Raw genomic sequence first — 27,917 nt, forward strand, 5'->3', positions numbered from 1 at the left:
TCAGGAACATGCAAAAAGGCTGAATGAGAGACCTTGGAACGCCACACCTTAAGGTCTCGTGCCATTTGACCTTTGATCATCTCCCCCCCTCCCAGTGTTCTCCCCCTCGTCTGAGCCCCTTTGACACCAACCTGTCACATGAATATTTCCTGTTCACCCACCCAGCCTCCTCCCCCAGAGCACGGGACAATGATTCAGTTGATCCCATGTTTACAGAAATTTGCTTCTGAAATGTCAGCACGAGGTGCTGTGTCAGCAACTGTGTTGGAAACAAACAGATTAAGCGCCGTTTGCAAGTTTGAGCTGTTTGAGCTGACTCTGTGTGTGTGCCCTGGAATATTCTACACAAATCGTTATGGAGCATCACCGATTGTCAAAGGGTCTGACCAGGCAGAATTAATGCACTGACAATGTCGCTGTAAAATGCTCAAAGTGAAGACAATAACAAGCAAATGGACATTGTGTGGAATTCTGTGTTGTTCTGAACTCAATTTATTCTCATTGGAAGGTATTTTCCAGCCCTTCATATACTGTGAGGGGTGCTGTGCAGTAGGGATATGCAGCCCAGTCTGGGGCACACTGTCTGCTCTAGGGGAGATTACCCAGTCTCGGGGAGATTAGTCAGTCTAGGAGAGGTCACCCAGTCTAGGGCAAGTCACCCTCAGGGAGGTTTCCCAGTCTCGGGGAGGTTACCCAGTCTAGAGGGGATTACCCAGTCTAGGAGAGGTCACCCAGTCTAGGGGAGGTTACCCAGACTTGGGAAGGTTACCAAGTCTCGGGGAGATTACCCAGTCTAAGGGAGGTTACCCAGTCTTGGGTAGATTACCTAGTCTAGGGGAGGTACACAATTCTCTCTCCTGTGACGTGAAGCATTCTTTTTCCAAGGGAGTTTACTGAGAAAGCCGTTTCCCTGTCACAGTGCTGGGATGTCTGGAATGAGCCCCCTGCATGGACTGGGGAGGGAGAGCGAGGGGAGTGAGGAGCTGGGGAATTTCCAGAGGTTTACGGAGCAGTTTCACCGCTACATGCTGCGTGCCCGGGTCCTGGAGAGGAGCAGTGTCACGCTGGAGAAACAGCTGGAGAGCCTGCAGCAGATCGAGGAGCTTTCAACTCTGGAGGGAGTCTTCACTGAACAGATCGGGCAGCAGCAGCAGAGCCTGTGGCAGCTGCTCAGGGACCTGAACATCCTAGAGAAGGAGCTAAAGGAAATGCAGCAACTCTTGGAGCGATTCCACACCAAGTAAGGTGTCTTTCTGTCCTTCACTCACTCACACTGCTACTTTGCCTGTTGACCCTCAGTGGTGAATGTACTGAGCAGTGAGTAAGACCTTCAAAGTTATTCTTAGAATCAGGGAATTGTTACAGTGCAGAAGGAGGCCATTCAGCCCACACTGCCTGCATCTGTTCTATCCCCCGTGCCAATCTCCTCCCTTTGCCCCATATCCCTGCATGCTATTTCTATCCGAATAGTCATCCAATGCCCTTCTTGAATGTCTCAATTCAACCGGCCTCCATCACATTTCTGGGCAATGTGTTCCTACTCTCTGGGTGAAAAAGATTTTTCTCATATCACCCTAACCCCAATCCCTTTAAATCGACTTCTTCTTTTTCTTGTTCCTTTTACAAATGGGAACAGTTTCTCCCATCGACTCCGTCCAGCCCCCTTATGATTTTGAAAACCTCTATCTAATCTCCTCTCAGCCTTCTCGTGTCCAGGGAGAACCATCCCAACTTCCTCAATCTCCCTCCGTCACTGAAGTTTCTCATTCCTGGAAGCTTTCATGTAAATCGCTCTGCACTCGCTCCAATACATTGACATCTCCCCTATAGTGTGGTGCCCACAACCATCCACAATAATCCAGCTGAGGTCTAACCTCGACCTTGCACAAGTTCAGCATCACCTCCTTGCGCTTGTACCCTATGCCCCCTATTAATAAAGCTGAGGACAGTGAGTGTTTTATTAACTGTTCTCTCCTGCTGCCCTCCTGTCTTCAGTGATCTGTATCCATACACCTCCAGCTTCCTCTGCTCCTGCACCCACTTTAGAATCGTTGCCCCATGTTATTTTGTCTTTCAATGTTTTTCTGACCAAAACGCTTCACCTTACACTTCTCCCCACGCAATCTGATTTACCTCCCTCGACCTGTCAAAATCCCTGGGGAGTTCCACACTGTCCCCCTCGCAGTTCACAATTCTTCCAAGCTTCGTGTCATCTGCAGAATGTGAAGCTGTCTCCTGCACAGCAAGATCCAGGTCATTAATGTGAATCAGGAAAAGCACAGGTCCCGATACCCAAACCACCTCCAGCAACCACACAACAAACCTTCCTGTGGTCCCAAACATATCCATTGCCCGTGACTCTCTGTTTCCGACTGTGTGATCAGCTTGGTTTCCACGTTGTGACTGTCCTTTTATTTCATAACCTGTAACGTTGCTCAGAAGTGTGATTCTCACTAATTGTGAACCTTGTACAATAATGGAATGATTTGATTAGAAGGAATTAACAGCACAGGCAGAAGGCAGGCACTTGAAATCGGATGGACGTGCACCCATTTTCTAGTCAGATCATATGGGCATCGTGGTGGGAGTGGCTTTAATTTAAGGGTGAAGCCTCCAGCAGTCAAATAGCATTGGAACCTTGACAGTGCCACTCAGCTTTGAGCTTGTTGGTCCCACGAACAATTTGAAATGATTTCCTTTCTTGCCTCTGGATATCCCTCCCTCTCTCACCATCTGATCCCACTCATTCACATTCCTCCTCTGTCTTTCCTCTGCCTCTTTCCCAGTTGTGTATCTCCCCCTGAGGTAGAGTTTCACCCCTTGGGTAAGGGCCAGGAAGGTTCCCCCCTCCCAGACCTCAATCTAGTCGATGGTGAGCTGCAGGGAAATGGCTGGTCCCAAACCCAGTGCTACGTCAACGTTTAGGAATAAAATATGAAAGATCACCATACTTCACCCTCAACAATGCATCGTCTCCACCCACCTTCTGTGCCGCCACTCTCCCCTATATCAAGCCATGCCCCTTTACCCACCTCCATCGTCCTATGTTGCCCACATGCCACTTTAGTCTTCACTCACACCAGCTCATGCCCTCCACCCACTATCCTTTGCCCTTATATCTAACAGCCAACTCACCCAGACTCCACCATGAGACCTCAGGACCCTAGCAAAGATGGGCGAGACTTGAGCACCTTAAAGTAAAGTTCTGTGTGTATGTTGCAGACGTTATGGTATTGAGAAAAAAAAAACCTATGTTTGCATTTGCACCCCTCCAACAAGAGAAAACCTCACAACAATCGTTTCATTCACCTACAGCAAGCCATATCATTTATAGCCTCATATCACAAAGTCTGAATCCAATTGCTGCTGGCTAATCTGTGAGATGGAAGGCAACTGATTGTGACAATGCATGGTTGTGAAATCAGCCATACTGCACAAATCCAGGAATGCTTCACAATACACTTAGTGAAGCAACAAGCAATCATGCTTAGTTAGCATTGAACCATAGAATCCCTACAGTGTGAAAGGAGAACATTCAGCCAATTATGACCCTTTGAAGAGCATCCCACCCAGATCCACCCTATCCCTGTAACCCTGCATTTCCCATGGCTAACCCACCTATCCTGTACATCCCTGGACACTGTGAGCAACTTAGCATGGCCAATCCACCTAACCTGTACATCCTTGGACTGTGGGAAGAAACCAGAGCACACAGAATGCACAAACTCAACAGCGACAGTTGCCAGAGGGTGGAATTGAACTCAGGTCGCTGGCGCTGTGAGGCAGCAGTGCTAACCACTAAGCCACTGTGTTGGCCTACTCCAGTGTTTTCAAAGGTTTAAAGGACAGCACTTTTAAATGCTTTGACTGCTGCCTTTGGCGGGTGTTTCTGATATATTGACAATACATCCATCTGGATGACAGATCCAATGAATTACAGAACTGTTGTTGCACAAAAGGTGGCCATTCAGCCAATCATGGCAATGCCAGTTCTGTTCCCTTGTGCCAGTCTCCTGCCATTGCCCTGTTTCCCTGCATACCATTTCCATCCAAATAATCATCCAATATCCTTTTCGATAGTCAGGAGTTTATGCGCCTTGTCCTTCGTGCCTACTTTTAATCATGGCAAAGGAAGTGGACCTCTCCCAACCATGACCTCGATCCAAATCGGTACTCGGGCAATTCCAAAGATTCCCCAAATTCCCTGTTGGGTCCAATCTGCAGCCACCAGCTTTCACACTCCATCTTGGTTTAGAGGCGGCTGGTGATTTAAATACTGACCTCCGCACAGCCAGCACGGCTGGACATTGTGTCACTCCCCCAACCCCACTCCCAACCCCCAACCCCCACACCCCAAACCCCACCCCATCACCCACCCACCCACCAACACCCCACCCCCATCACCAACCCCCACTGCCATCCCCCATCCCCCACATCCCAAAACCCCACCCCATCACCCACCCACCAACACCCCACCCCCATCACCAACCCCCACTGCCATCCCCCATCCCCCACATCCCAAAACCCCACCCCATCACCCACCCACCAACACCACACCTCCATCACCAACACCCAACCCTCCCCACACCAGAAAACCCCACCCCTATCACCCACCCATCCAACATCCCCAATCCCAACCCCACTGCCATCCCCCATCCCCCACATCCCAAAACCCCACCTATCATCCACCCGCCAACACCCCCCAACCCCAACCCCCACCGCCACACCCCAAAACCCCACACCCCAAAGCCCCACCCTATCACCCAACCACCCACCAACACCCCACCCCCATCACCAACCCCCACTGCCATCCCCCATCACCCATCCCCCACACCCCAAAACCCCACCCCATCACCCACCCACCCACCAACCCCCCAACCCAACCCTCACCGCCATCCCCCCATCCCCCAAACCCCAAAACCACACCCAATCACCCACCCGCCAACACCCCCAACCCCAACCCCCACTGCCATTCCCCCATCCCCCACACCCCAGAACCCCACCCCATCACTCACCCGCCAACATCCCCCAACCCCCACCACCAATCCCCATACCCCAAAACCCCACCCTATCACCCACCCACCCACCAACACCCCACCCCATCAACAACCCCCACTGCCATTCCCCCATCCCCAACACCCCAAAACCCCACCCCATCACCCACCCACCAACACCCCACTCCCATCACCAACACCCAACCCATCCCCCACACCCCAAAACCCCATCCCATGACTCACCCACCAACACCCACCCCATCCCCAACACCCCAAAACCCCACTCCATTACCCACCTGCCAACATCTTGCCCTTTCCCCAACACCCCAAAAACCCCACCCCATCACCCACCCACTAGCATCCCACTCCCCTACCACCAACCCCCACTACCATTCCCCCATCCCCCACACCCCAAAACACTACCCCATCACCCAACCACCAACACCTTGCCCTATCCCCAACATCCTAAAACCCCAGCCCCCAATGCACTCACCAACACCTCCCCACACCAGACCCTAAACCCGTTCCTTACTCATTCTCTCTCCACAGATGCTGCCAGACCTGCTGAGTTTCTCCAGCAATTCTCTGGGCCAGGATCCATTGTGGGATTTAAGAGGGAATGTTGGTGTAATTAAAGGCCGAGATTGTGATTCCGATGTAATTTCAATTGAATCCCCGATGACTGGGAATCGTTCACGGCTGAAAGACATTGTCTCCTTAGCAACTGCTACAATTTCATGTTATCCTTTTAATTCTATCGGTTAAACTAGTGTAATCATTAACAGGCGGTTAATCGGAAATGTTATAAAGGACAGTGAGATCAGAAATAAACAACTTGGCCAGGACAGATGAGCTTCAGCTATGGTCCACCACCAGGGGTCCTCGATGTATCACTTTCACTTGCTCCTTGCTCCTCAGGAGATGTGGGTGTCACTGAGCAGGCCAGTATTTGTCATCCATCCCTAATTGCCCTCGAGAGGCTCGCTTGGCCATTTCAGAGGGCAGTTAGGAGTCAACCCTGTTGCTGTAGGTCTGGAGTCACATGTAGCCCAGACCGGGTAAGGACGGCAGATTTCCTTCCCTCAAGGGCAGTAGTGAACTGAATGGGTTTATACAACAATTGATGACCAGCTTTCAATTCTGGACTTTATAAAATGAATCTTAATTCTGCCCAGTTGCTGGGTGAGAATTAGCCCTGGCCTCTGGATTATGAGCCAAATGGAGTTATTGCCATCAGGCCCCAAATGGTTTGATGTCAGCTGTAAGTGTGAGTGCCATCCTGGGGATAGACTCTACCCAATATCGCAGCATGGATACAGAGATCAAGAGCAACTTATAATCAACAGAGTGGATCATCACAGTGCACTCTCGATGGGGAAGGACAGCTAACAAAACTACCAGCATTTATGAAGCTCCTTTAACATGCAACAATGTGCATTTATATATCTCCTTTTATATGCAGCTACATACATTTATATAGCTCCTTTAACATGCAACAATGTGCATTTATGTATCTCCTTTAACATGCAACTACATGCATTATCTAGTAATAATAACATGCAACTACTTGCATTTATATAACTCCTTTAACATATAACTATGTGCATTTACATAGCTCCTTTAACATATAACTATGTGCATTTACGTAGCTCCTTTAATATGCAACTATGTGCATTTATATAGCTCCTTTAACATGCAACTATGTATTTATATAGCTCCTTAATATGCAACTACATGCATTTATATAGCTCCTTTAACATGCAACTATGTGTATTTATATAGCTCCTTAATATGCAACTACATGCATTTATATAGCTCCTTTGACATCCAACACAAAAACAAGGCAAGGTAATTCACAAGACCATCACCATACAAAACAGGAGGCCGAAGCACCGTGGGAGATATTGGAGCAGGGAGCCTAAGAGAATGCATCCTAATAAGCAGGAGAGAAAGTGAGGCAGAGAGATTTAAGAAGGAAAAGGAGGGGACAAAATGATGCTGGGATTCAGTGAAAAGTAGGAGGGGTCTGAGCAGAAGGAGTTGTCATTTGGTTGCAGATATAAATATTTCAGTCACTTTCTCAAATGCAATCCCTCACTAGTTTTTGGTTTAACTTCCTGTCTGTTTAAAGCAGTATTTATAGATCCACATAAGATCTAGTCTCTCATCTTCCTGGATACAGAGTACTGAGCATATAGCTTCTGTTTTGATAATTGTTCTTCCTTCTGGAAAAATGCCAATTGCATTGTAGCAGCATCACTACATCGTGCTGCCTCAGTACAACCAGCAGAACGTACCCGCATTCTTCCCAAAACAGAAACAGGCCATTCAGCCCAACTACTCCATGCTACATTGAGCCACACAAGCTCCTTTCCCTGATTTTCTGTACCTTTTGCAACAAGTTCTGCACTAAAGTGCAAATGGCTCTATGCCAGCTTACCTGCAATCTTACACATGTAGAATTTCCAGCACAAAAACAGGCCATTCGGCCCAACTACGCCATGTTGTAATTAAGCCACACAAGTTCCCTTTCCTTACTGGAGTTCTCACTGACTTTCTGTACTTTTTGCAACAAGTTCTGGTCTAAACTGAAAGTGGCTCTATGTCAACACTCTCGGAACCTTTCACAGTCCTAAGAACAGGTCGATCCTCAGGGTTCTTTTGAGAGAAAGAAGCCTCAGTTTATTCAGTCCTTCCTGATACAGTAACCTCTTTCTCAGCACAAGCTGCCATTTATGTTGCTTTTACCAATAAATGGCCCCGATCACATAAAACCAAAAAGAATGATGCACTAAAAGAACACCACTTGAGGAGGAGATGAAAGAGAAGCTCATCAAAGATCCTCAGACAGCACCTTCCAAACCCATGGCCGCTACCATCCAGAAGAACAGGGACAGCAGATACATGGGAACACCACCCTCTGCAAGTTCCCCTCCAAGCCACTCACCACCCTGACTTGGGAATATATCGCCATTCCTTCACTATCACTGGGTCAAAATCCTGGAATTCTCTTCCCAACAACATTTTAGGTGTTCTTTAGGTGTTCCTGTACCGCGTGGAGTGCAGTGGTTCAAGGAGACAGCTCAACACCACTTTCTCAGGGGGCAATTAGGGATGGGCAATAAATGATAAAGATTGGTCTGACCAGTGACACCCACAGTGACACAACCTGCAAATGAATCAAAATAACATTTGTGGAAATTAGTCTGGTAAGGGAGTGCGGAATGACTTTAAGTGATGCTGATTTTTACTTATGTTTGTGTATTATTGCTGGACCTTGGTTTTGACCGGGCAACTTTGGAAAAGGCTTAGAAAATAACATCAGAAATTGCTGGGAAAGTTCTGAGGAAGGGTCACTGTGCCCGAAATGTTAACTCTAATTTCTCCCCACTGCCAGACCTGCTGAGCTTTTCCAGCAGTTTCTGTTTGTGTTTCTGATTTCCAGCATCCACAGTTCTTTCAGTTTTTGTGAGTAGAAATAAATTTCTCCGCACCTGGAGTATTGTGTGCAGTTTTGGTCTCCAAATTAGAGGAAGGACATTCTGGTTATTGAGGGATTGCAGCGTAGGTTCACAAGGTCAATTCCCGGAATGGTGGGACTATCATATGTTGAAAGATTGGAGCGGCTGGGCTTGTATACACCTGAGTTTTGAAGGCTGAGATGGGATCTGATTGAGAAGTATTAGATTGTTAAAGGATTGGAAACTCTGGAGGCAGGAAGCACATTTCCGCTGATGGGTGAGTCCAGAACCAGAGGACACAGCTTAAAAATAAGGGGTAGGCCATTTAGAACAGAGTTGAGGAGAAACTTCTTCACCCAGAGAGTAGTGGGTGTATGGAATGCTCTGCCCCAGAGGGCAGTGCAGGCCAATTCTCTGGATACTTTCAAGAAAGAGTTGGGTAGAGCTCTTAAAGATAGTGGAATCAAAGGTTATGGAAATAAGGCAGGAGCAGGATACTGATTGTGGATGATCAGCCATGATCATAATGAATGGTGGTGCAGGCTCGAAGGGTCGAATGGCCTACTCCTGCACCTATTGTCTATTGTCTATTCATTTTGCTTGTCTTGCTTTCAGACATAGAGCAGAATACGAGAACAACCAACAACTTCAGGACACCTTTGAAAACCTGAATAAGGTGAGATGCTTACCATTGAATATTCACAGTCATTGTCAAAGAGTCACACAGTACAGAAAAGGCCCTTCGGCCCATCAAGTCCACCCAGAACTATCCACGCTAATCCCACTTCCCACACTTGGCCCATAGCCTTGACTGTAATGACATTCCAAGTGCTTATCAATTGCACAGCATCCCAGGGGAGAACAGGTCAAAAGATTGAGGCTTGTGGTCGTGTCGTGGCTCTTTAGATGTCCCGCCAACACCGTTGATTATCGAATACCTCACAACAACACATTTCCGAATTTGCTCAGCTCCCAGTTTTACTACTCCATAAAGGAATGGGTTTTGAATGAGTTAAAATTGGGCTTTGTACTGGAAACAAATGTTAATATCATTGTACGAACAAAACCCAGATAAAAACAGTTAACTTAATTGAAGTCACAATTCTTGGGTGGTGTAAGAATGAAATAAACAAAAGTCCTAAGGCTTCACTTTGGTTTCCTTGTCATCATGTCTCTCTTTTATCTCATGTCCTCAACTTGAGGTCTTAGGAATATCACGTGTTGCTTTTGTTAGCTGTGAATGACATTCCAAATCTTAAATTTTCCAAAGTGAACATTAAGTTCATCCATTTCCAAAGTCTTACCATAGAATCCCTACAGCGTAAAAGCAGGCAATTCGGCCCTTCAAGTCCACACTGACCCTCCACAAAGCGGCCTGATTCCTCCCCGCTGGCCTTGCATTCCCCATTGCTAAACCACCTAGCTTGCACATCCCTGGAGACTGTGGGGCAATTTACCATGGTCAATCCACCCTAATCTGTACATCTTTGAGCTATGGGAGGAAACCCATGCAGATACAGGGAGAATATGCAAACTCTACACAGCCAGCTGCCCAAGGATGGAATTGAATCTGGGTTCCTAGTGCCAAGAGGCAGCAGTGCTAACCACTGAGCCACCATTCCACTCACAGGTGGAGACCATTCAGCCCCTTGAACTCATTCAGATACTCAGTGAAATTATGGTTTATGTATATGGCATCTCTAATCACCCACCTCGATTCCATATCTTTAATGCCCTGGGCCTGCAAATGTAACTTATCTAAGATTAAGCTGAAGGAAAGTGAGTAGATCACCCTTTCCCACCTTTGCAGGTGCCACTGTGGACCTCTTACAAAGCAATAGATAGTATTTCTGGGCTAGGCGTTCTGAGTTTATGGGTCCATCAGGAATTCTGTCTTATGGCAGAAGTGTCCATAACGCAGTTCAGCAGGTTGGTCAGCTTGTGGATCTTCCCACCACCTCCCTGCTATTCTCCAGAGGGTGTGTGAGTGAAGGTGTGTAAATCAGATACTTCCCAAACAAGGTGCAGTACTGACTGGGGCTCAGGAGATGAGAATGATGACTCCACTGATGTGTCAGTGAGTGAGTGTAGGACATGGTGCAGTGGTGAGTTGGGAAGAATATTGGGTAGCTGGAGTGAGCCAGTGTTGATTGTTTGGTGGGCTAGGAATAGATGGGTACTACTAACATCATTGGGGTAGGAAGGAGGTCAGGACAGGTCATGAAACAGCCAGTTGTATTAGCACCAAATGTCTTCATGGTGCTGATACCCTGTGTAGTTGTTAATTGTGTATTAAATAAGGTTTTAATTTCATTGAAGTAGTGGCGTAAACTGGAGAGACTGAATAGGCTTTTCCCTGGAGCATCAGAGGCTGAGGGATAACCTTATAGAAATTTATAAAATCAAGAGGGGCATGAATAGGGTGAGTAGACAAAGTCTTTTCCCTGGTTAGGGGAGTCCAAAACTAGAGCGCATAGGTTTAAATTGAGAGGGGACAGATTTAAAAGCAACCTATGGGGCAACTTTTTCATGCAGAGGGTGGTGTGTGTATGGAATGAGCTGCCAGAGGAAGTGGTGGAGGCTGGTAGAATTACAACAATTAAAAGACATCTATTGGGTATATGAATAGGCATAATAGCAGCACCATTTAAACTAATGGGGCCAGAATCGAGTTATGACCAATAGACTCTTTAAAAATGTGTCCTTTAGAAACAGTGTCCCCATTTCGTGAGTTGTGTTATAGCAGATTTGCAGTAACACAATACGCATTATAGCAGACTGGCCTGTATTTATGAAGGAGAACACAAACAGGGGTGTGATGTTAAAGGTCTGACACATGAATGGCTACTTTATACTGTCCTACATAGCTGGTTCACAGGTGGGAGTGCTGCCTCCTGTGGTTGAAAAGCCATGAGGTAAAAACAATGACTGCAGATGCTGGAAACCAGATTCTGGATTAGTGGTGCTGGAAGAGCACAGCAGTTCAGGCAGCGTCCAAGTAGCTTCGAAATCGACATTTCGGGCAAAAGCCCTTCATTAGGAAGGGCTTTTGCCCAAAACGTCGATTTTGAAGCTACTTGGATGCTGCCTGAATTGCTGTGGTTGAAAAGCCAGGCAACTGAACTATTGCAGGACACATATCCTGGGGTTTTTCCCGACTGCGTGATAACAAGGTCACAGAGTCACCAGTTGGAACAGAGAGAGAGATCAGAAAGTACAGATAAGAAAGTTCAAGTGGAATTAGCGGAGACCCTGTTTGATCAAATAGTACAAACTGACCTGTAAACGAACAGACCCATTCATAACCAGGGAACTACTTGTATAGAATCACGGAATCCCTATAGTACGGAAGCAGACCATTCAGCCCATTGAGTCCACGCCGACCCTCCAAAGAACATTCCACCCAGACCCACCAATCCTATCCCTTGAACCCTGCATATCCTGTAGCTAATCCACTGGAACTTCTGGTCAATGTTGGAAATGAATACCTATGTCATATATCTCTGTAAATAAATGCTTACGGAATTTGTACCAATTAGGGTCCAGTTGTATCCTTCCCTGCCTAGTTATTTGGTGTAGAGTATGGTTGTAAGTGTGACAGCAGGGTGCTCTCCCCATGCTAAGAGAGGATATTGCAGCCTACAGTCAGTCAGTACAAGAGCTTGATCATTAGAAGGGAGAGTTTTGGAAATCTCATTTGTATGTCATCTTCTTCACCTCAGAATGCAAATGAAGCTTTATTAAAGAATTTGGAATTGCAGATCCGTACGCAATTCCTCCAGGAAGATATAAACTCCACCAAAGAGAGAAACAGGAAGGTATGTGCTGTCAATTATTTAACCATTCGGTGTAATGATGAGCTAAGTGAGTCATTCCCACCTGTCAATAATAAATAGCCTGTGCCACCCTTTGTCCTGGAATTTACTTTAATAAAAGCTGTGCATAGTTTTGTAAAGACTGAATGATGTGGTGTTTGTCTGAGGCTTCAGAATGTGTGATTGTTTTCCGGACAGCTGCTTAAATAAATTAATAAAAGCTCTTTGAAATGCACAAGTGCAAAAATATTTAATAAAACTTCAAAGAACGGCGGATGCTGGAAATCAGAAACCAAAACACAAATGGCTGGGAAAGCTCAGCAGGGTCTGACAGCACCTCTGAGCAGAAATCAGAGTTCATGTTTCAGATCCAGTCCTGACCAAGGGTATTGCTGTAATGTAACTTTTTTTCTTCACTTCTCTAATCTGTACCAAAGGATTGTAGCTAGGTACCTTAATGGAACGTGTGGTGCTGGAAAAGCACAGCAGGTCAGGCAGCACCTGAAGAGCAGGAGAATCAATGTTTCGGGCAAGAGCCCTTCATCAGGATGGTGCTGAAAGTGGCGATGTATAAACTTTTCACTGTAAACATTTGAGTACGTGTGACAATAAAGCTAATTCAATTCAATTCACTGGACCAAAAATGTTGACTCTGGTTTCTTTCCACTGATGCTGCCAGACCTACTGAGCTTTTCCAGCAATTTCTGTTTTTGTTTGTGCAAAGTATTGATCCAATTTCAGACATACAGAGAACTTTGAAGCTTTCATTGAGAGCAGCAGTTTCTGTTTTTCCTACTACTTTGTCCTTGCCCGAGATTAATGGTTACTTTTTACTTGCTCCTTGAATAATTTCTTCATAACAGTCTTAAGATTGTTGCAAGTATAATTAAATCATGGTCCACCTCAGGATATCATTGAGGGGTGTCTTTGAGTGATATCAGTGATGGAATCTAATCGTCAGGAGTTTCATCAGTCTCTGTATCTGTTGCTATTGATCGAAAATGATGTAAAGTGATCATTGTTTGATTTTATGACATGTTTCTGCAGAATCTCACAGAAATCCAGGACTACTTGAATGCTGTGAGGGATGTGCGGCAGTCTATAAGCTGTGAACCTACAACCATGTTAAGCTGGGAGGTAACCTAAATGCAGAAAGTTGTTGATCTCCAGGTTGTGGTCTAAGTCTGGGTACACTAGGTTACAGAACAAGTGAGGTTTAGTCAAGGTACTGTACATATATACTAGACCAACACTTGTACATCGTGCACATAAGACTCCGTGCTCGGCAATGGTTGAACCACTAGAATGAGGCCACTTTATTGGTGTTAGTGATTCATAGAATCATAGAATTCCTACAGTGTGCAAAGAGACCATTCAGCCCATCAAGTTTACACTGACCTCTGAAGAGCATCCCACTCAGACCCACCCCACCTACACTATTCCTGTAACCCTGCATTTCCCATGGTGAGAGCAGTTTAGTTTGGGATTATGCTCAGCATAGACTGGTTGGACCAACGAGTCAATTTCTGTGCTGCATGACTCTATGATCCTATGACGATCAAAACAAAGGAAAGGTGGTTAAATATCGGAAATGGGTTAATCTTACAACATCAGGGAGATACATTTCTTCTTTTTGGAATTTCTAAAACTTTAAATTTGAGGTAAGCCACATTTGGGAACATTTATAGCCTCTTGTCTGTTCTTGTCCTTCTTACAGGGAGAAGAGAAGGAGCTGGTGGTGGACAAGGGCTCAGAAAAGGTATCTCGGTTAGACAACGGCGAGAGTGACCCCGGTCCATTACCGAGCCAGAAAGGGAATGAGGTCAGTTGGTGTATAAAAACATGACCAGGAAACCTAGGTGATAGATCAATTGACCATCTTGAGGGGAACCCTGCGACGTTCTGCCTAGCTTCCTTTTGAGGTGGTTGTGCACGTGTCTCTGCTCTGTCAGTTCTTAGTGTGTCTCATCATCTTGGACCTTTCACCATTGGAGGTCGTGCTGAAATAATATGAGTTATGGAATTCAAATAGAGTATTTCAGGAAGTGCATTTTACATAGAAATCCTCCTTTCTCCCCACCTCTCAATATTTCTTTCTATCTCTTTAACTCTCATGGATTTGTCCTTTTACAGGAACAAATCACTTACGTCCATCAAGTCCCGTGTTAGTGAGCCCTCCCTCCCATTCTAACCAATCTCCAAGTCCACCTTTTATCCCTATTGAATTTAACAGCAACTATCCTGAACTTCAGACCTCCGGGTTTGGGATTCTGTCATATGTAGAAGCATTCTCTCAGTATTTATTCTGTCTGATCCATTCAGGATTTTACCAAACTCTGTTGGACCTCCTCAAAATCTGCAATTTCATAAAGGAAACTGCTCCACCCTCTTAATCACTGTAGCATCTTTGAGACGTCTTTGTATTTCTTTCTGGCATTTTGATGGGGGTTTTTTTGTTACAGTTTGGGAATCCAAGTGCTCCATCAGACTGAACATAAGTTTTGAGACAGCACTTGCATGATTTTAAGCCACTTTTTCAATGTTACAATCTCGGAAGTAAGTCCCAGTGGATTTGTTTTCTTTGCAAATAGGCAAGGAGAGAGATGAAAGATAAAATGTCGCACTTAGCAAATGCCAAGGATTAGACAATGGTTTGATTGGCAGTGAATGAGGGTAGGCTGACTCTGAAAGAGACCTGCGGTATGTTGCTAGGCGATATGGTGAGGCAGTTGTTAAAAAAGCTGCCAAACTGCGGTGTTGGCCAAAACAGCGAAATACAAGTAACACCCAGGTTATCCTATCATCAAAGGTTCAAGAAGCAGTAAAACAAGATTGTAACAATGTTGGAAAATTGGAATCTGAAGGACACTGGGCACCGGAACTTTAGGTTTATAAATTGTTTTATAAAGTTAAAGCTTTGGCTCCAATTTGCCGTAGAAGTGGAGAATTTAAAGGACACTCTCACCTCTATTCAAGTGCAAACAGGAGAGGGAGTGGGCCATTCGACCCCTCAAGTCTGTTCAATAAGATCATGGCTCAGCCTCACATTCCCAATTACTCCCAATAACATAGACAGGAGCAGGATACCTGTCCAAGACTTTTAATCCATTGAGTTGCACTGGGAGCTTTCTGTGTGAGTCCATTCAGGTGCTGGCCATTGCAGGCTTACCCTGGAGATAATTGTGGCACTGCTTTGGGGCACGTTCACACATCCAACTCTCAGGTGCCACACCTGCCTGGCAAAGGTGCCAGTTCCCAACTTGTGGTACCCAATCTCTATTAAACAGCAGCGACATCAGACCCAAAAGGTTTCATTGGCCGATGAAGCAGATCCTGAGGTCATAAAAGGTGCTACACAAATGTGGCTGGCATTGGAACGGTTGCTGGATGTACATCATGAGGGCATCGCTGAACAGCCTGGTTTGATTTACAAGGATGTTGCCAGGGTTGGAGGGTTTGAGCTATAGGGAGAGGCTGAATGGGCAAAAGCTATTTTCCCTGGACCATTACAAGCTGAGAGGTGACCTTATAGAGGTTTATAAAATCATGAGGGACAATGTCTTCCCCGGGGTGGGGAGTTCAATCTAGAGGGCAAAGATTAATATGAGAGAGGAATGAGTGCCAGGGACCCAGGTTTGATTCCACCTTCGGACTGTCTGTGTGGTGTTTGCACATTCTCCCCGTGTCTGTGTGGGTTTCCACTGGATGCTCCGGTTTCCTCCCACAGTCCAAAGATGTGCAGGTTGGGTGAATTGGCCATGGGAAATTGCAAATAGTGTTCAGGGATATGTTACTTAGGTGTATTAGTCGGGGTAATGTAATATGGTAGGAGAATAGGTCTGGGTGGGTTACTCTTTGGAGGGTCGGTGTGGACTTGTTGGGCTTCTGTGGTTTAACTGTGTGCCACTGGCCTGGGGCAGCGAGGGGCTGGAGAGGTTAATGAAGGGTGGTTTGATATTTGCTGCTCTGCTCCTTAGCCTGTGTTCAAGTGAAATGCTTCTGCCTCCTTCCTAGCTCATAGCCAGTTCTATTTAACCATCAGTGCCCTCTGTGCTCCCTGACCTCCTGATTTTAACGCCCAGCCTTTACGCATTGCAATCCAACCACCGCCTACCCGCCTCTGCCAAACCTCTGTAATCTCTCTGCTAATTCCCACCTCTTGAGCTGCCCCAGTTCCAATTTCTTCACCATCAATGTACATGTCTTCAACGGCCTGAGGGCCTCAAGCTGTAGAATCTACTGAAGGCTGAGGGAGTTAGATTTTCGATAGGCAAGAGAGGTAAAGGCAGTGGGTCATTAGAGAGTGGGTGGAGGGAGGTGGAACAGGTCAGGGGTGGAGCTAAGGTACATCTGGATCAACCAGGATTTTATTAAATGGTAGAACAGCTTGGAAGAACAATCCCATGATTTTAATTCCCTATATCGCTCTGATTCAGCCTATCTCTTTCCTTCTTTAAGACACTTCTTAAAATCTACCTTTGTTATCAAGTCACCTGTCCCTCGGAGCTCAGTGACTTGGTGTTAAATTCTGTTGGACAATCTTCTCATTTTCTTTTTATTCATTCATGGGACGTGGGCATTGCTGGCTCCATACCTAGAATCATAGAATTCCTACAGTGCGGAAGCAGGCCATTCGGCCCATCGAGACCACACCAATCCCTCTGAGATCATCTCACCCAGATCCACCGCCCCCTACCCTAACCCTGTAACCCTGCATTTCCCATGGCTGATCCACCTAACCTGCACATCCCAGGACACCCATAGGCAATTTCCCGTGGCCAATCCAAATTAATCTGCACATTTTTGGATTGTGGGAGGAAACTGGAGCACCCGGAGGAAACCCACGCAAACATGGGGAGTATGTGCAAACTCCACACGGACAGTGGCTGGTCCAGCATTTATTGTCTATTCCTAATTGTCTACTTTGAGAAGGTGGGGGTAAGCTGCCTTCTAGAACCACTGCAGTCCCTGTGCTCTAGGTAGACCCACAATGCCCTTAGGAGGGAATTCCCAGATTTTGATCCAATGCCAATAAAAGAACGGCGATATATTTCCAAGTCTGGATGGTGAATGCCTTGAGTGGAACTTGTAGGGGTGTGTTTTCCCATGTACCTGCTGCCCTTCTGTGTGTTAGAGGTAATTAATTTGGAAGCATTTTATTGTGCTAAAGGTACTATCTAAATGCAAATTGCTTTTGTGACAAATTTTGTAGTAGATGGCATCGTGCAACATTGGACCCATACAGCATGATCTCAAATTGCCTTTATCCCACCTAATTTCTCATTGTTGCAAATACCTTGAGAGCTTCTATTTGTCTGTTTTGCGTGTGTACGTAACTCCTGATTCAGGACCTACTAAAGACTGTTAAAATGATTATTGTTTTCATACTGTTTCATAGAAGCATTGCAGTTATTAAAAATGGCATTGGCGAACTATATCAGCTTATCGCCTGTGGGTGGAGTGTTAGCAATTGGATGGTCAGGCAGCATTAATGTATCGACTGGCAACTGTCCTTTCAATCTCTGGGCCACCAGGCAGCAGCAGCATCCCACAATGTGGGCTCCAGTCCAGTTCTCATTATTATGAGAGGGGCAGGAACCTCTTTAATTCTGCTTTTGTTCGACAATGAAAGATTAAATACATCTTCTGTCAGATAGTGCCACCTGGAGTTTGTTTTATGGTCGTGTAAAGGTCAGCGCTACGTGGTTTTAGCTCTTGTGGATCAACATCAGGCTCCCTGTGGGAGCAACTTGTTTGCTGTGAACAGCTGAGATTAGGGCCACACAATGACTGGTTTCTGGCGATGGATTAGGATATTTCATGGACTCGTCAAAGAAACAATGGGTTGATTTTCCTTCGGGTGAACTACCACAGGATTTAAAAAGAACCAAGGAGTATTTTTTTTGAATGAGCTGGTCGGGTCCTAAGGTACATTGCTGCTGGACTGGTAAGTAAAAAACCACAGGTTCCTGGGATGGGAGTGTGTGCTCAGTTATCTTAAGAGGTAAGACTTGACCCTGCATTCATTGGAGTTTAAAAGGATGAGAGGTGACCTTAACAAAATAAGTAAGAAGATCCTGAGGGGATTGGATGGGATTGATACTGAGGGAATATGTGAGAGACTGGAACTAGGAGGCACTGTTTAATAAAACAGGAGCCTTTTTCTGGTTCTGACAGAGATGAAGAGGTCTCTGCTCTCCCAGGATTGTGATTCTTTGTAACTCTCTTCCTCAGTGAGCAGTGGTCATCAAATATTTTTAAATTAGAGGTTGATAGATTCTGGGCAAACAGGGGAGTTAAACGTTTTTAGGAGTAGGAGAAACAGTAGAGTTTAGGCCGCAATGTGATCTTATTGAATGGTGGAGCAGGCTCGAGGGGCCGAATGGCCCCCATCTGCTCCAAACTTGTATTTTTACACATATGTGATGATAAATACTTAATATTACTTCAATCTCATTAGCATGAAAAGACAACAACAGTGGAGCAGTCAACTGCCAACATGCATGGAAGTGAGCTCGATCGGATGCAATCACACAGGGAGCAAATTGAGGTCTTGAAGAAAAAGATGGGAGAAGTTGAGAGGAATTTGGAACAATGTGTCAACGAGTGTCGACGTGTTGTCATGTATCAGCAGTCACTGGATGATGAACTGGAGAGTTACAAGAGATTTATAGCAAATGAAGATTCCAGGTGCGTAATGGGACTTTTCAGTACCTTTACAATTGTCCAGAAAAAATTACCTAACAGTAGGAATCCATTATAAAGTGGATCTTGGGGTCCAAAAAGTGAAACTGTGTTATCATTTAATAAGACTGATTAGAATCCCTACAGTGTGGAAACAGGCCATTCATCCCACCCAATCCCTATTTTTCCCGTGGCTAACCCACCTAGCCTGCACATCAGGGGCAATATAGCATTACTAATTCAACTAACCTGCATATCTTTGTGTGGGAGGAAACCCATGCAGACACAGGGAGAATGTGCAAAGTCCACACAGACTCGAGGGTGGAATCGAACCTGGGTCTCTGATGCTGTTAGGTAGCAGTGCTAACCACTGAGCCACCCAACTTCTTTTGTTTTAAATCAGCAAAATGTAGAATTAAGTTAATATTTGCCTCTTTTGTGACCCCTGTGATATAAATGAATTTGCTGTATATTGAATAGTGATTACAATAGACATCCAGGTATTAGTTTTGCCTTACAGCATCAATGTATAATGCTTAGTTTTCATTGCATATGAACTTCTTGAGATTATTTCTGAAGTAGTGGAGACTTTATTCTACTGTGAAATGTAACTGTTTAATCAATTTTGTTTTCATCAAAAGCGGGAAGATACTGTCGAATGATCCCTTGTAAGGGGTCTGCATGATATTGTTAAATAGCTTGTCAGCTCCAATTATATTTATATAGCATTTTTAATTGATAAATTGCCCCAAGGTTCTTCACAAGAAGATGGTAGAACAAAGTATGGCACTGCTCCAGTTATGCAGAGATTAGGTCAGAACACCAAGTGCTTGAGATAGATTTTAAGTGGGGAATCTTTAAGGAGGAAGTGAACATGGTGAGGCAGAGAGATTTAGAAAGGGAGTCCCAGAGAGAAGAAGGGTCACTGGACCTGAAAAGTTAATTCTCTCCATAGTTGCCACCAGAATGGCTGAGATTTTCCAGCAATTTCTGTTTTTGATTCAGATTTCCAGCATTCACAGTTCGTCCAGCTTTTTTTTTTGCCCAGAGATTAGGTCCTACGTAACTGCAAACGTGGCTTCAATGGTGCAGTGATGACATTCAGGGAGACCCAACAGGCCAGAATTAGATGAGAACAGAGGCCTCCTTCCAGAAGGACAAGAGTAAGGTTTTGATTAGCACTCCATCCCATACCTTCTACATTCGCACCTTCCACAGCATCGAACATAGAACATTACAGCACAATGCACATCCTTTCGCCGTTGATGTTGTGCCAATCTGTGGAACCAATCTGAAGCCTATTTATCCTGCCCAATGACCATTTAAAGGCCCTTAAAGTTGGCGAGTCTCCTACTGTTGCAGGCAGAGTGTTCCATGCCTTTATTACCCTCTGAGTAAAGAAACTACCTCTGACATCTGTCCTTTATCTATCACTCCTCAATTTAAAGCCATGTCCCCTCATGCTCACCGTCACCATCCAAGGAAAAAGGCTTTCACTGTCCACCCTATCTAACCCTGTGATTATCTTATATGTATTGAAAATGTGTTGCTGGAAAAGCGCAGCAGGTCAGGCAGCATCCAAGGAGCAGGAGAATCGACGTTTCGGGCATGAGCCCTTCTTCAGCGTCCTGAAGAAGGGCTCACACCCAAAACGTCAATTCTCCTGCTCCTTGGATGCTGCCTGACCTGCTGCGCTTTTCCAGCAACACATTTTCAGCTCTGATCTCCAGCATCTGCAGTCCTCACTTTCTCCTAGAAGACATTATCATATATGTCTCAATTAAGTCACCTCTCAACCTTCTCTTTAGTGAAAACAGCCTCACGTCCTCATAACCTGGCACACATTGGCAGCAGTGTGCACCATCTACAAGATGCATTGCAACATCTCACCCAGGCTCCTTTGAACATCCTAAACCAGTAATCTCAACCACCTAGAAGGGCAAGAGCAGCAGATATATGGGAACACCACCCCCTGCAAATTCCCTCCAAGCCACTCCTCATCCTGACTTGGAAATATGTTGCTATTTCTTCACTGTTGCTGGGTCAAAATCCTGGAATTCCCTCCCTAAGATCATGCTGGGTCTACCTCCAGCACATGGACTATAGCGGTTCAGGAAGGCAGCTCACTCCCACCTTCTCAAGGACCAACGAGGGATGGGTAATAAATGCTGGGCCCAGCCAGGAAAACCCACTTCCTGTGAATAAAAAGGGAAAACAAATCTTGGAGGGTTTCCAGTCAGAACTAAGATGACCCTGGCCATGGAGGGTATTTGAGAGAATTTTAATATCAAAACATTGCTTAACTGGAACCCAATGTATTTGCAGATGCATTCTATTTTGTTCAAAACACACACAATTTGTTGTCACAGTCAGTCAGCATCTTATAAATTCCAGCTTTCAGAATAAAACCAGCCTGATTCCAGGTTAAAACTCTTGAGACAGATTCTGAACAAAGCCACACACCCACAATACAGTGTCTGACCTGAGATGTCACCTTTTGCATATTGCTATCGCTCTGCTTGATTGTCATAACAGCACAGCACTGGCATTGACTTTATAAACACTTTACACACCATTGAATGCTCTGGGTCACCTGCAGTTGTATGATCTTCTGATCTCTCTGCCCTTGATGTCTCTGCATATGAACCCAGTGACTGTGTCTCTGTGTCTCTCCGCACCTGACGAGGGGCAACACTCTGAAAGCTTGTGATTTCAAATCAACCTGTTGGACTATAACCTGGTGTTGTATGACCTCTGCCTCTGTCCACCCCAGTCCAACACTGGCACCTCCACATCAGAACCCAGTGTGGGTCAGCAGCACAGGGTGTGATGGATGAAAGGTTCTTGTTGTGAGTTAAGAAACCAGTGACAGAATTCTGAGGAATAGTTAAACAGTTTATAACGAAGCCTGTAAAAAGCTATAACACCTTCCAAGGTCTGTTAGGTAGATTTCTGATATAAAATGAAACATGAGCTCCTCTCACTAGGAATGTGTGTGGTTTAAATTTTCAGGAGTCACATTCAGGTAACAGTCTCCTATTTATCTTACATCGACTCCTTCCTCTTCACTGGACTGACCCCAAGCTGTGAGAGTGGAATCATTTGGTCATTAATTAAAATGCTACCCATTGCCTTGCAATATTAGTTCTGCAGGGATTGTCCACTCAGCCATGGCTTGACCTTCCAAACACACTTGGCCCATTCGGCTGCTACGTGTTGCAGGCTCTGACTCAGTTGACACATGGAGCTGAGAGAACAAGCTCAATAGTTGGAGATTCTCACTCTGGCCGATTGTCCAACTCAGTGGCCTAATCCTGCTTTCTCCCCATAACCTTTGATCCCATTCGCCCCAAGTTCTGCATTTGGCCACCTCTTGAATACATTCAATGTTTTGGCATCAACTACTTCCTGGGGTATTGAATTCCACAGGCTCACCACTCTCTGGGTGAAGAAATATCTCCATCCTAAATGGCCCACCCTGAATCCTGACTGTGACCCCTTGTTCTGGGTGCATCCACCACCGGGATTATCCTCCCTGCATCTACCCTGTCTAGTCCTGTTGAATTTTATAAGTCTCTATGAGATCCCCCTCTCACTTGTCTGAGCTCCAGTGAAAACAATCCTAACTGAGTCAATCTCTCCTCATACCTCAGTCCCACCATCCCTGGAATCAACCTGGGAAACTTTCGCTGCTGTCCCTTGAGAGCAAGAGCATTCTTCCTCAGAAAAGGAGACCAAAACCCTTCTTCTACAACAGCAACTGAACACATTGTAACAACAGCCACCACGCATAAGACCTGGAATATTGTGGAAAAAAGCCCAAGGTGTTTGCAGACTGAATGGTTGTGGGCACTGGGTATTGGCAGTAAGGGAGTAAAATTATCTGGCACTGTCACCCCTCTGAGGGTTTGCAAATTATTGAGGAAGTTGATGGAACATGATTTTCGTAGACCTCTCCTGCTGCATGTTAAAGAGACCTGTCAATAATTAATTCTTATTCAACCATTAATCTGATAATTCTCACTTTTCAGATCACAACCCACTCCAACTAAGGCAACCGCAATGTCAGCGAGCAGTCGTTATGACAACATAGAGGTCGCACCTGTGGGCAAAGGTCAGATGCAAATTAACATGTAATCAAAAGTTAAAGTTTTTAATATCTCAGGAGACCCTGCAGTCACTTTTGTTTCATCCTGATGGTGACGGAATCTGGAATTATACAGCTTTCAACACTTTGAAAAGAATTCAAAGCCATTATGTTCAGATGATTTTATAAACGGGTTTGACTTTTGAGAGATTCAGCAAGAGGAAAAACATTTCTTCATTCATATACATGGCATAGATATCCCTGACTGTAATTTTGAAGGACATTCAATGGACCCAAATTGTGAACTCTGCTTTCTCTCCACAGATGCTGCCTGACCTGCTGAGTTTCTCCAGCAATTTGTGTTTTAGCTTTAGCAATTATTGCCTGCCCCTAATTGTCCTTGAGAAGGTGGGGATGAGCTGCCCTCTTGAGCCGCTGCAGTCCGTGTGCTGTAGGTAGTGCAGTTAGAGTGGGAATTCTAGGACTTTTGAACCAGGAACACTGAAGGAACAACGATACGTTCCAAGTCAGAATGGCATGTAACTTGGAGGGGAGCTTGCAGGGGCTGCTGGTACCATGGATGACCAGGCAGCAAAGGGGCAACTTAAAAAAAAAAGATCCTTGACACTTTACGACATATTCCTTGAGGATGGAGGATGGGGAAGCAGTGGATCAGACGAGGGGTAGAGGTTTTGACCTCCATTATGAAAGTACTGGGGACAGGATACTTTTCACCTTTGGCCATGCCCAGCTTGACCTGGTTGGGGTTTGTGAGTGGGGGTGAGGGAACAGGGGGAACGTGAGTAGAAGTGGAGACCCTATCCCAGGAACAGATATTGAAAATAATGCTAACCTGGTCTTGCCCTTTTCTCTCTCCCTGTTGACAACCAAGTGGGGCAGCATGGTGGCTTAGTGGTTAGCATTGCTGCCTCACAAAACCAGAGACCCGGGTTCAATTCCAGCCTCGGGCAATTGCCTGTGTGGAGTTTGCATGTTCTCCCCGTGATGGCATGAGTATTGTCTGGTTGCTCTGGTTTCCTCCCACAGTCCAAAGATATACAGATTAGGGTGGATTGGCCATGCTAAATTACCCATAGTGTCCAGAGGTATATAGGTTAGGTGTGTTAGCCATGGGAAGTGTAGGGTTACAGGGAAAAGAGTAGGGAGATGGGTCTGGGTAGGATGCTCTTCGGAGGGTCAGTGTGGTCTTATGTGACTTAATGGTCTGTTTCCACACTGTGGGGATTCCATGGAAGTAAGTACAGACACCTGTCACTCTTCAGTGAATTCTATAACAAAATAGATTCTCAAAACTCCTGAAATGCCTCCAGTTCCCTGCTGCTGGGTGCCAGTGTTGAATATAAATGTATATTGAGAAAATGTTAGGTATTTTCCTCACTGCTATGACATGACTAACTCTTGATGTGTTATAGGAGAGGGTCTATCACAAGAATTGTAAAGGTTTTCACTGATGCCATTTTAGGATAAAGATATGTGCCTGACTGATTCAGTAATGGTCGTCCTACCAATATGCTCGCTTTAAGTTTGCTTAGATTTAACTGAAGATTTGTTGACAGCACTCTCAGCTAATAAGTCAGTTTAAAAAATGACATTCTATTTTTGTTAGATATCACTGTGGCTGCACTATACAGTGTACCTCTTCAGGCCAGTGAAATAGTGCACTCCAGAAAAGCATCAAAGAAAAAGGATGTCACTTCGTCAGGTGACAAATGCAGTAATGGAGCGGAACAGGAATGTGCAAAGAAACCTTCTGACGTGAGTGAAGACCGTAAAATCAGTGCCAAGGACGATGAGGAAGAAGATGAGGATGTTGAGTTTTATTCTGATGAGGGAGAAGAGGCCACAAAACCAGATGATGTACCAGATGGAGCACAGATCAGTCGGCTTTATAACGCCCTGTGTAATATAGTCCGGGACAGAATGGGAAGACATAAGAAACCTGAACCACCTGTAGCAACGTTCTATACCAAAGGGCACTATGTGTTAGTCACAGGTGAAGCCAGTTATATGGACCCTTTCTTCTGTACAACAGTTCCTACGAAGAGTCAAGTGATAGTTACGTTTGAGGACCAACCTTTCCCTGCTGATATAGACACTCTACCACAGCCTGACCTCCCCACCCCTTTAAAATATAATGGAGATGGCGATGGCAAGAAAGACTTTGACTCCACTAAAGAGAATGGCAAAGACCGTGAGGATGAAAAAGAGGATGAAAAGGCAGATGATGGAAAATCCGGTGGTAATGGAGAACTGAAAAGACCGATAATATCAGCATCAATTTTACCCCCAACCCCATCACTGCCAGATCCTTCTCAAGCCTCCGATTACAAACCCACACCTTTCAGTGGTCCATCTACACCACAGTCAGATGCAACCAGTCCTGATAACCTGGCATCAAGAGGTGGTCCTCCTGGACAGCAGCAGAAAGATGACAAAGATAGAGCAACCATTATCACTCCAACCCAGCCACGATCACCTGACCAGAGAACCCCAGAGGAGCCGAAGTATAGGTACTATGAGAAGATAGAAATGACTGAAGCAGTTGAGACATTTAGAGACAATAAGCTGGAGGGTTACTCAGAGACCTCCACCATTGTAGAGACCACAGTGGAAAAGACAAGCCAGGAACAGAAGGCAAAGAGATCCTGAGGTTAAAGACTCAACCGTTTGTGTACAATATTTACAAATGTAATTTTGCATCTCAGAGTTAAAGTTTCACCACAGTGTGTGCTGACAGTGAACTGCAAATCATTTTCTTCCAGGGAATTTAATTAATGCCAGGGTCAGACTGTAGATGAGCGTTTAATAGTTTGTGTGTGTTATTCATAAATGAGCCTTTTTGAAAGCTTAAGTATCAGATTTATGGAGAAGGTACAGGTCACACTGCATAAGTTCAGCTAAAAGCTTTGCTTCATGTCATCAATCAAGTTGAATTAGAGTTGACAACAAGAATCTAAAAGAAGAGCTTGACAGTATTTTACTGGGGTATTGTTAGTCACAATTAAATAAGGGCTTAACTCCTATTGACACAATGCACAATGGATAAGTAGAACATTTTAAGCAAGATCAATATGTAATTAGATTTATATACTCTGATTGAATTGTCTTCCAATTGATCAACAAATTTGCTTTGTAAAGAAAACTGCAATAAAACCAACTGGTTTAGACTATCAACCCACTGTTTGCAGTATTCATGTGTTGTAAAGCAGCTCAAATTGCCCATGGTCGCAATTTTCAGGTTTTTCTTAAATAAATGCTGAATAATTTGTATTCTGAAACCAGAGCTCACATAAAACCTACTGCTGTAGTCATTTTATGATCAAAGTTCTCATTATTCAGTAGGTTCAGCTATTAATGTTAATTAAGAACACAAGTGTTTGTCATGCATAATTTATAATCAAATGAAGGGGTAATTTGAATTAAGTGACTTCAAAGTAAGAGTAATATTTTTTAATATGGAATATACTTTTGGGATGATTAGTGCAATCCCAAAAATTATGATGTTTTTCAAATACATTTGAATGATTTTTTGCTTTATTCATTTTCAGGGTATCATAGTCAAGGAAGCATTAATTGTGCATCTTGGTTTAGTCAGAATGAAGTGATTTATGTACCATGGAATGGAGTTGTATTTAAACAAGAGCAACAAGTTACCTCTGTTGGAAATGTAACAAGTTAGTTGTGATAACAAGCTAGTAGTGAGCACAGAGCACTGGGACTGGGTTCTAATGCCACCTACCCCAGGGGGCGTGGAATGATATCTGTGGACAAGCCAATCAGAAAGAGAGCACAATAATTAGGAGGGGGAGTTCTTTCCCATTTAGGTGGGGAACAAAGACAGTATCCATAAAAACATGAGATATAGGAGCAGGATTACGCCATTCTGCTAACGGCAAGTCTGTTCTGCCATTCATTCCTGGTGGATATGTTTCTCAAACCCAATCTCCTGCCTTCTCCCTATAACCTTTGATTCCTTTATTAAACAAGAACCTATCGATCTCTGTCTCTATCTATGTCTAACCCCATTCTCCCTCCTTTGAAATCCACCCCTTCTACCATTCTTTCCCCATCTTAAGGTTCCAAACTAAAGCCTCCCTATCCCTCGATGTACTTCAGTCTGAGATCAATTAGGAGTCCTCTGAAGGTCTGCTTGCTGCCCAGGCAGTGCCCACATTGTCCTGAAGGTGACACCTTCTTCCAGTGAGGGACAGAAGTCTCAAGGTCTCAGTCTGTAGCGATGTAGCTTCCACCCTCCCACCGCCCCCACCCCCTCACCGAGTATAATGGCTCTGGGGCAGAATTTTTTTTATTCTTAGATTCCCTACAGTGTGGAAACAGGCCCTTTGGCCCAACAAGCCCACACCGACCCTCCAAAGAGTAACCCACCCAGACCCATTCCCCTCTATTTACCCCTGATTAATGCACCAAATACTATGGGCAGTTTAGCATGGCCAGTTCACCTGATCTACACATCTTTGGATTTTGGGAGGAAACTGGAGAAACACACGCAGACACGGGGTGAATGTGCAAACTTCCCACAGACAGTCACCCGAGGGTGAAATCAAACCCAGGTCGTTGGCGCTGTGAGGCAGCAGTGCTAACCACTGAGCCACTGTGCCGCCAACTTGTTGGATTGCTGGTTCGCAAGAAACCTTTTCCCCAGAGAGTGTGGAATAGAAAGGGAGACAATTGTTCGAGACGAAGCGCAACCAACTTTCAGTAGACTGATCCCTGGGATGAGGGAATTGCAGAGAGTTAATTAGGAGAGGCATTGAGATGCAATAAAGAGAATCAATGAGAGTCAATCTATTTGAGAGGTATGATGATCTCAAGGAACTTCGGAGGGTTGATGCTG

At 45.0% G+C, this 27,917-nt stretch overlaps 1 protein-coding gene across 1 annotated transcript; it reads left to right on the forward strand.

The window, feature by feature from the left end:
- The first annotated feature begins 509 nt into the window (after window positions 1-509).
- LOC140483332 (filensin) lies at window positions 510-26,236 on the forward strand. The gene is made up of 8 exons (XM_072581527.1): window positions 510-1,240; window positions 9,071-9,131; window positions 12,178-12,273; window positions 13,318-13,407; window positions 13,988-14,092; window positions 18,731-18,960; window positions 22,986-23,068; window positions 24,669-26,236. The coding sequence occupies exons 1-8, from the start codon at window positions 927-929 to the stop codon at window positions 25,709-25,711; spliced, it is 2,022 nt and encodes a 673-aa protein (XP_072437628.1). The 5' UTR covers window positions 510-926; the 3' UTR covers window positions 25,712-26,236.
- The last annotated feature ends 1,681 nt before the right edge of the window (window positions 26,237-27,917 follow it).

The sequence above is a fragment of the Chiloscyllium punctatum genome, chromosome 11 (assembly GCF_047496795.1).
Source record: "Chiloscyllium punctatum isolate Juve2018m chromosome 11, sChiPun1.3, whole genome shotgun sequence".
NCBI lineage: Eukaryota > Metazoa > Chordata > Chondrichthyes > Orectolobiformes > Hemiscylliidae > Chiloscyllium > Chiloscyllium punctatum.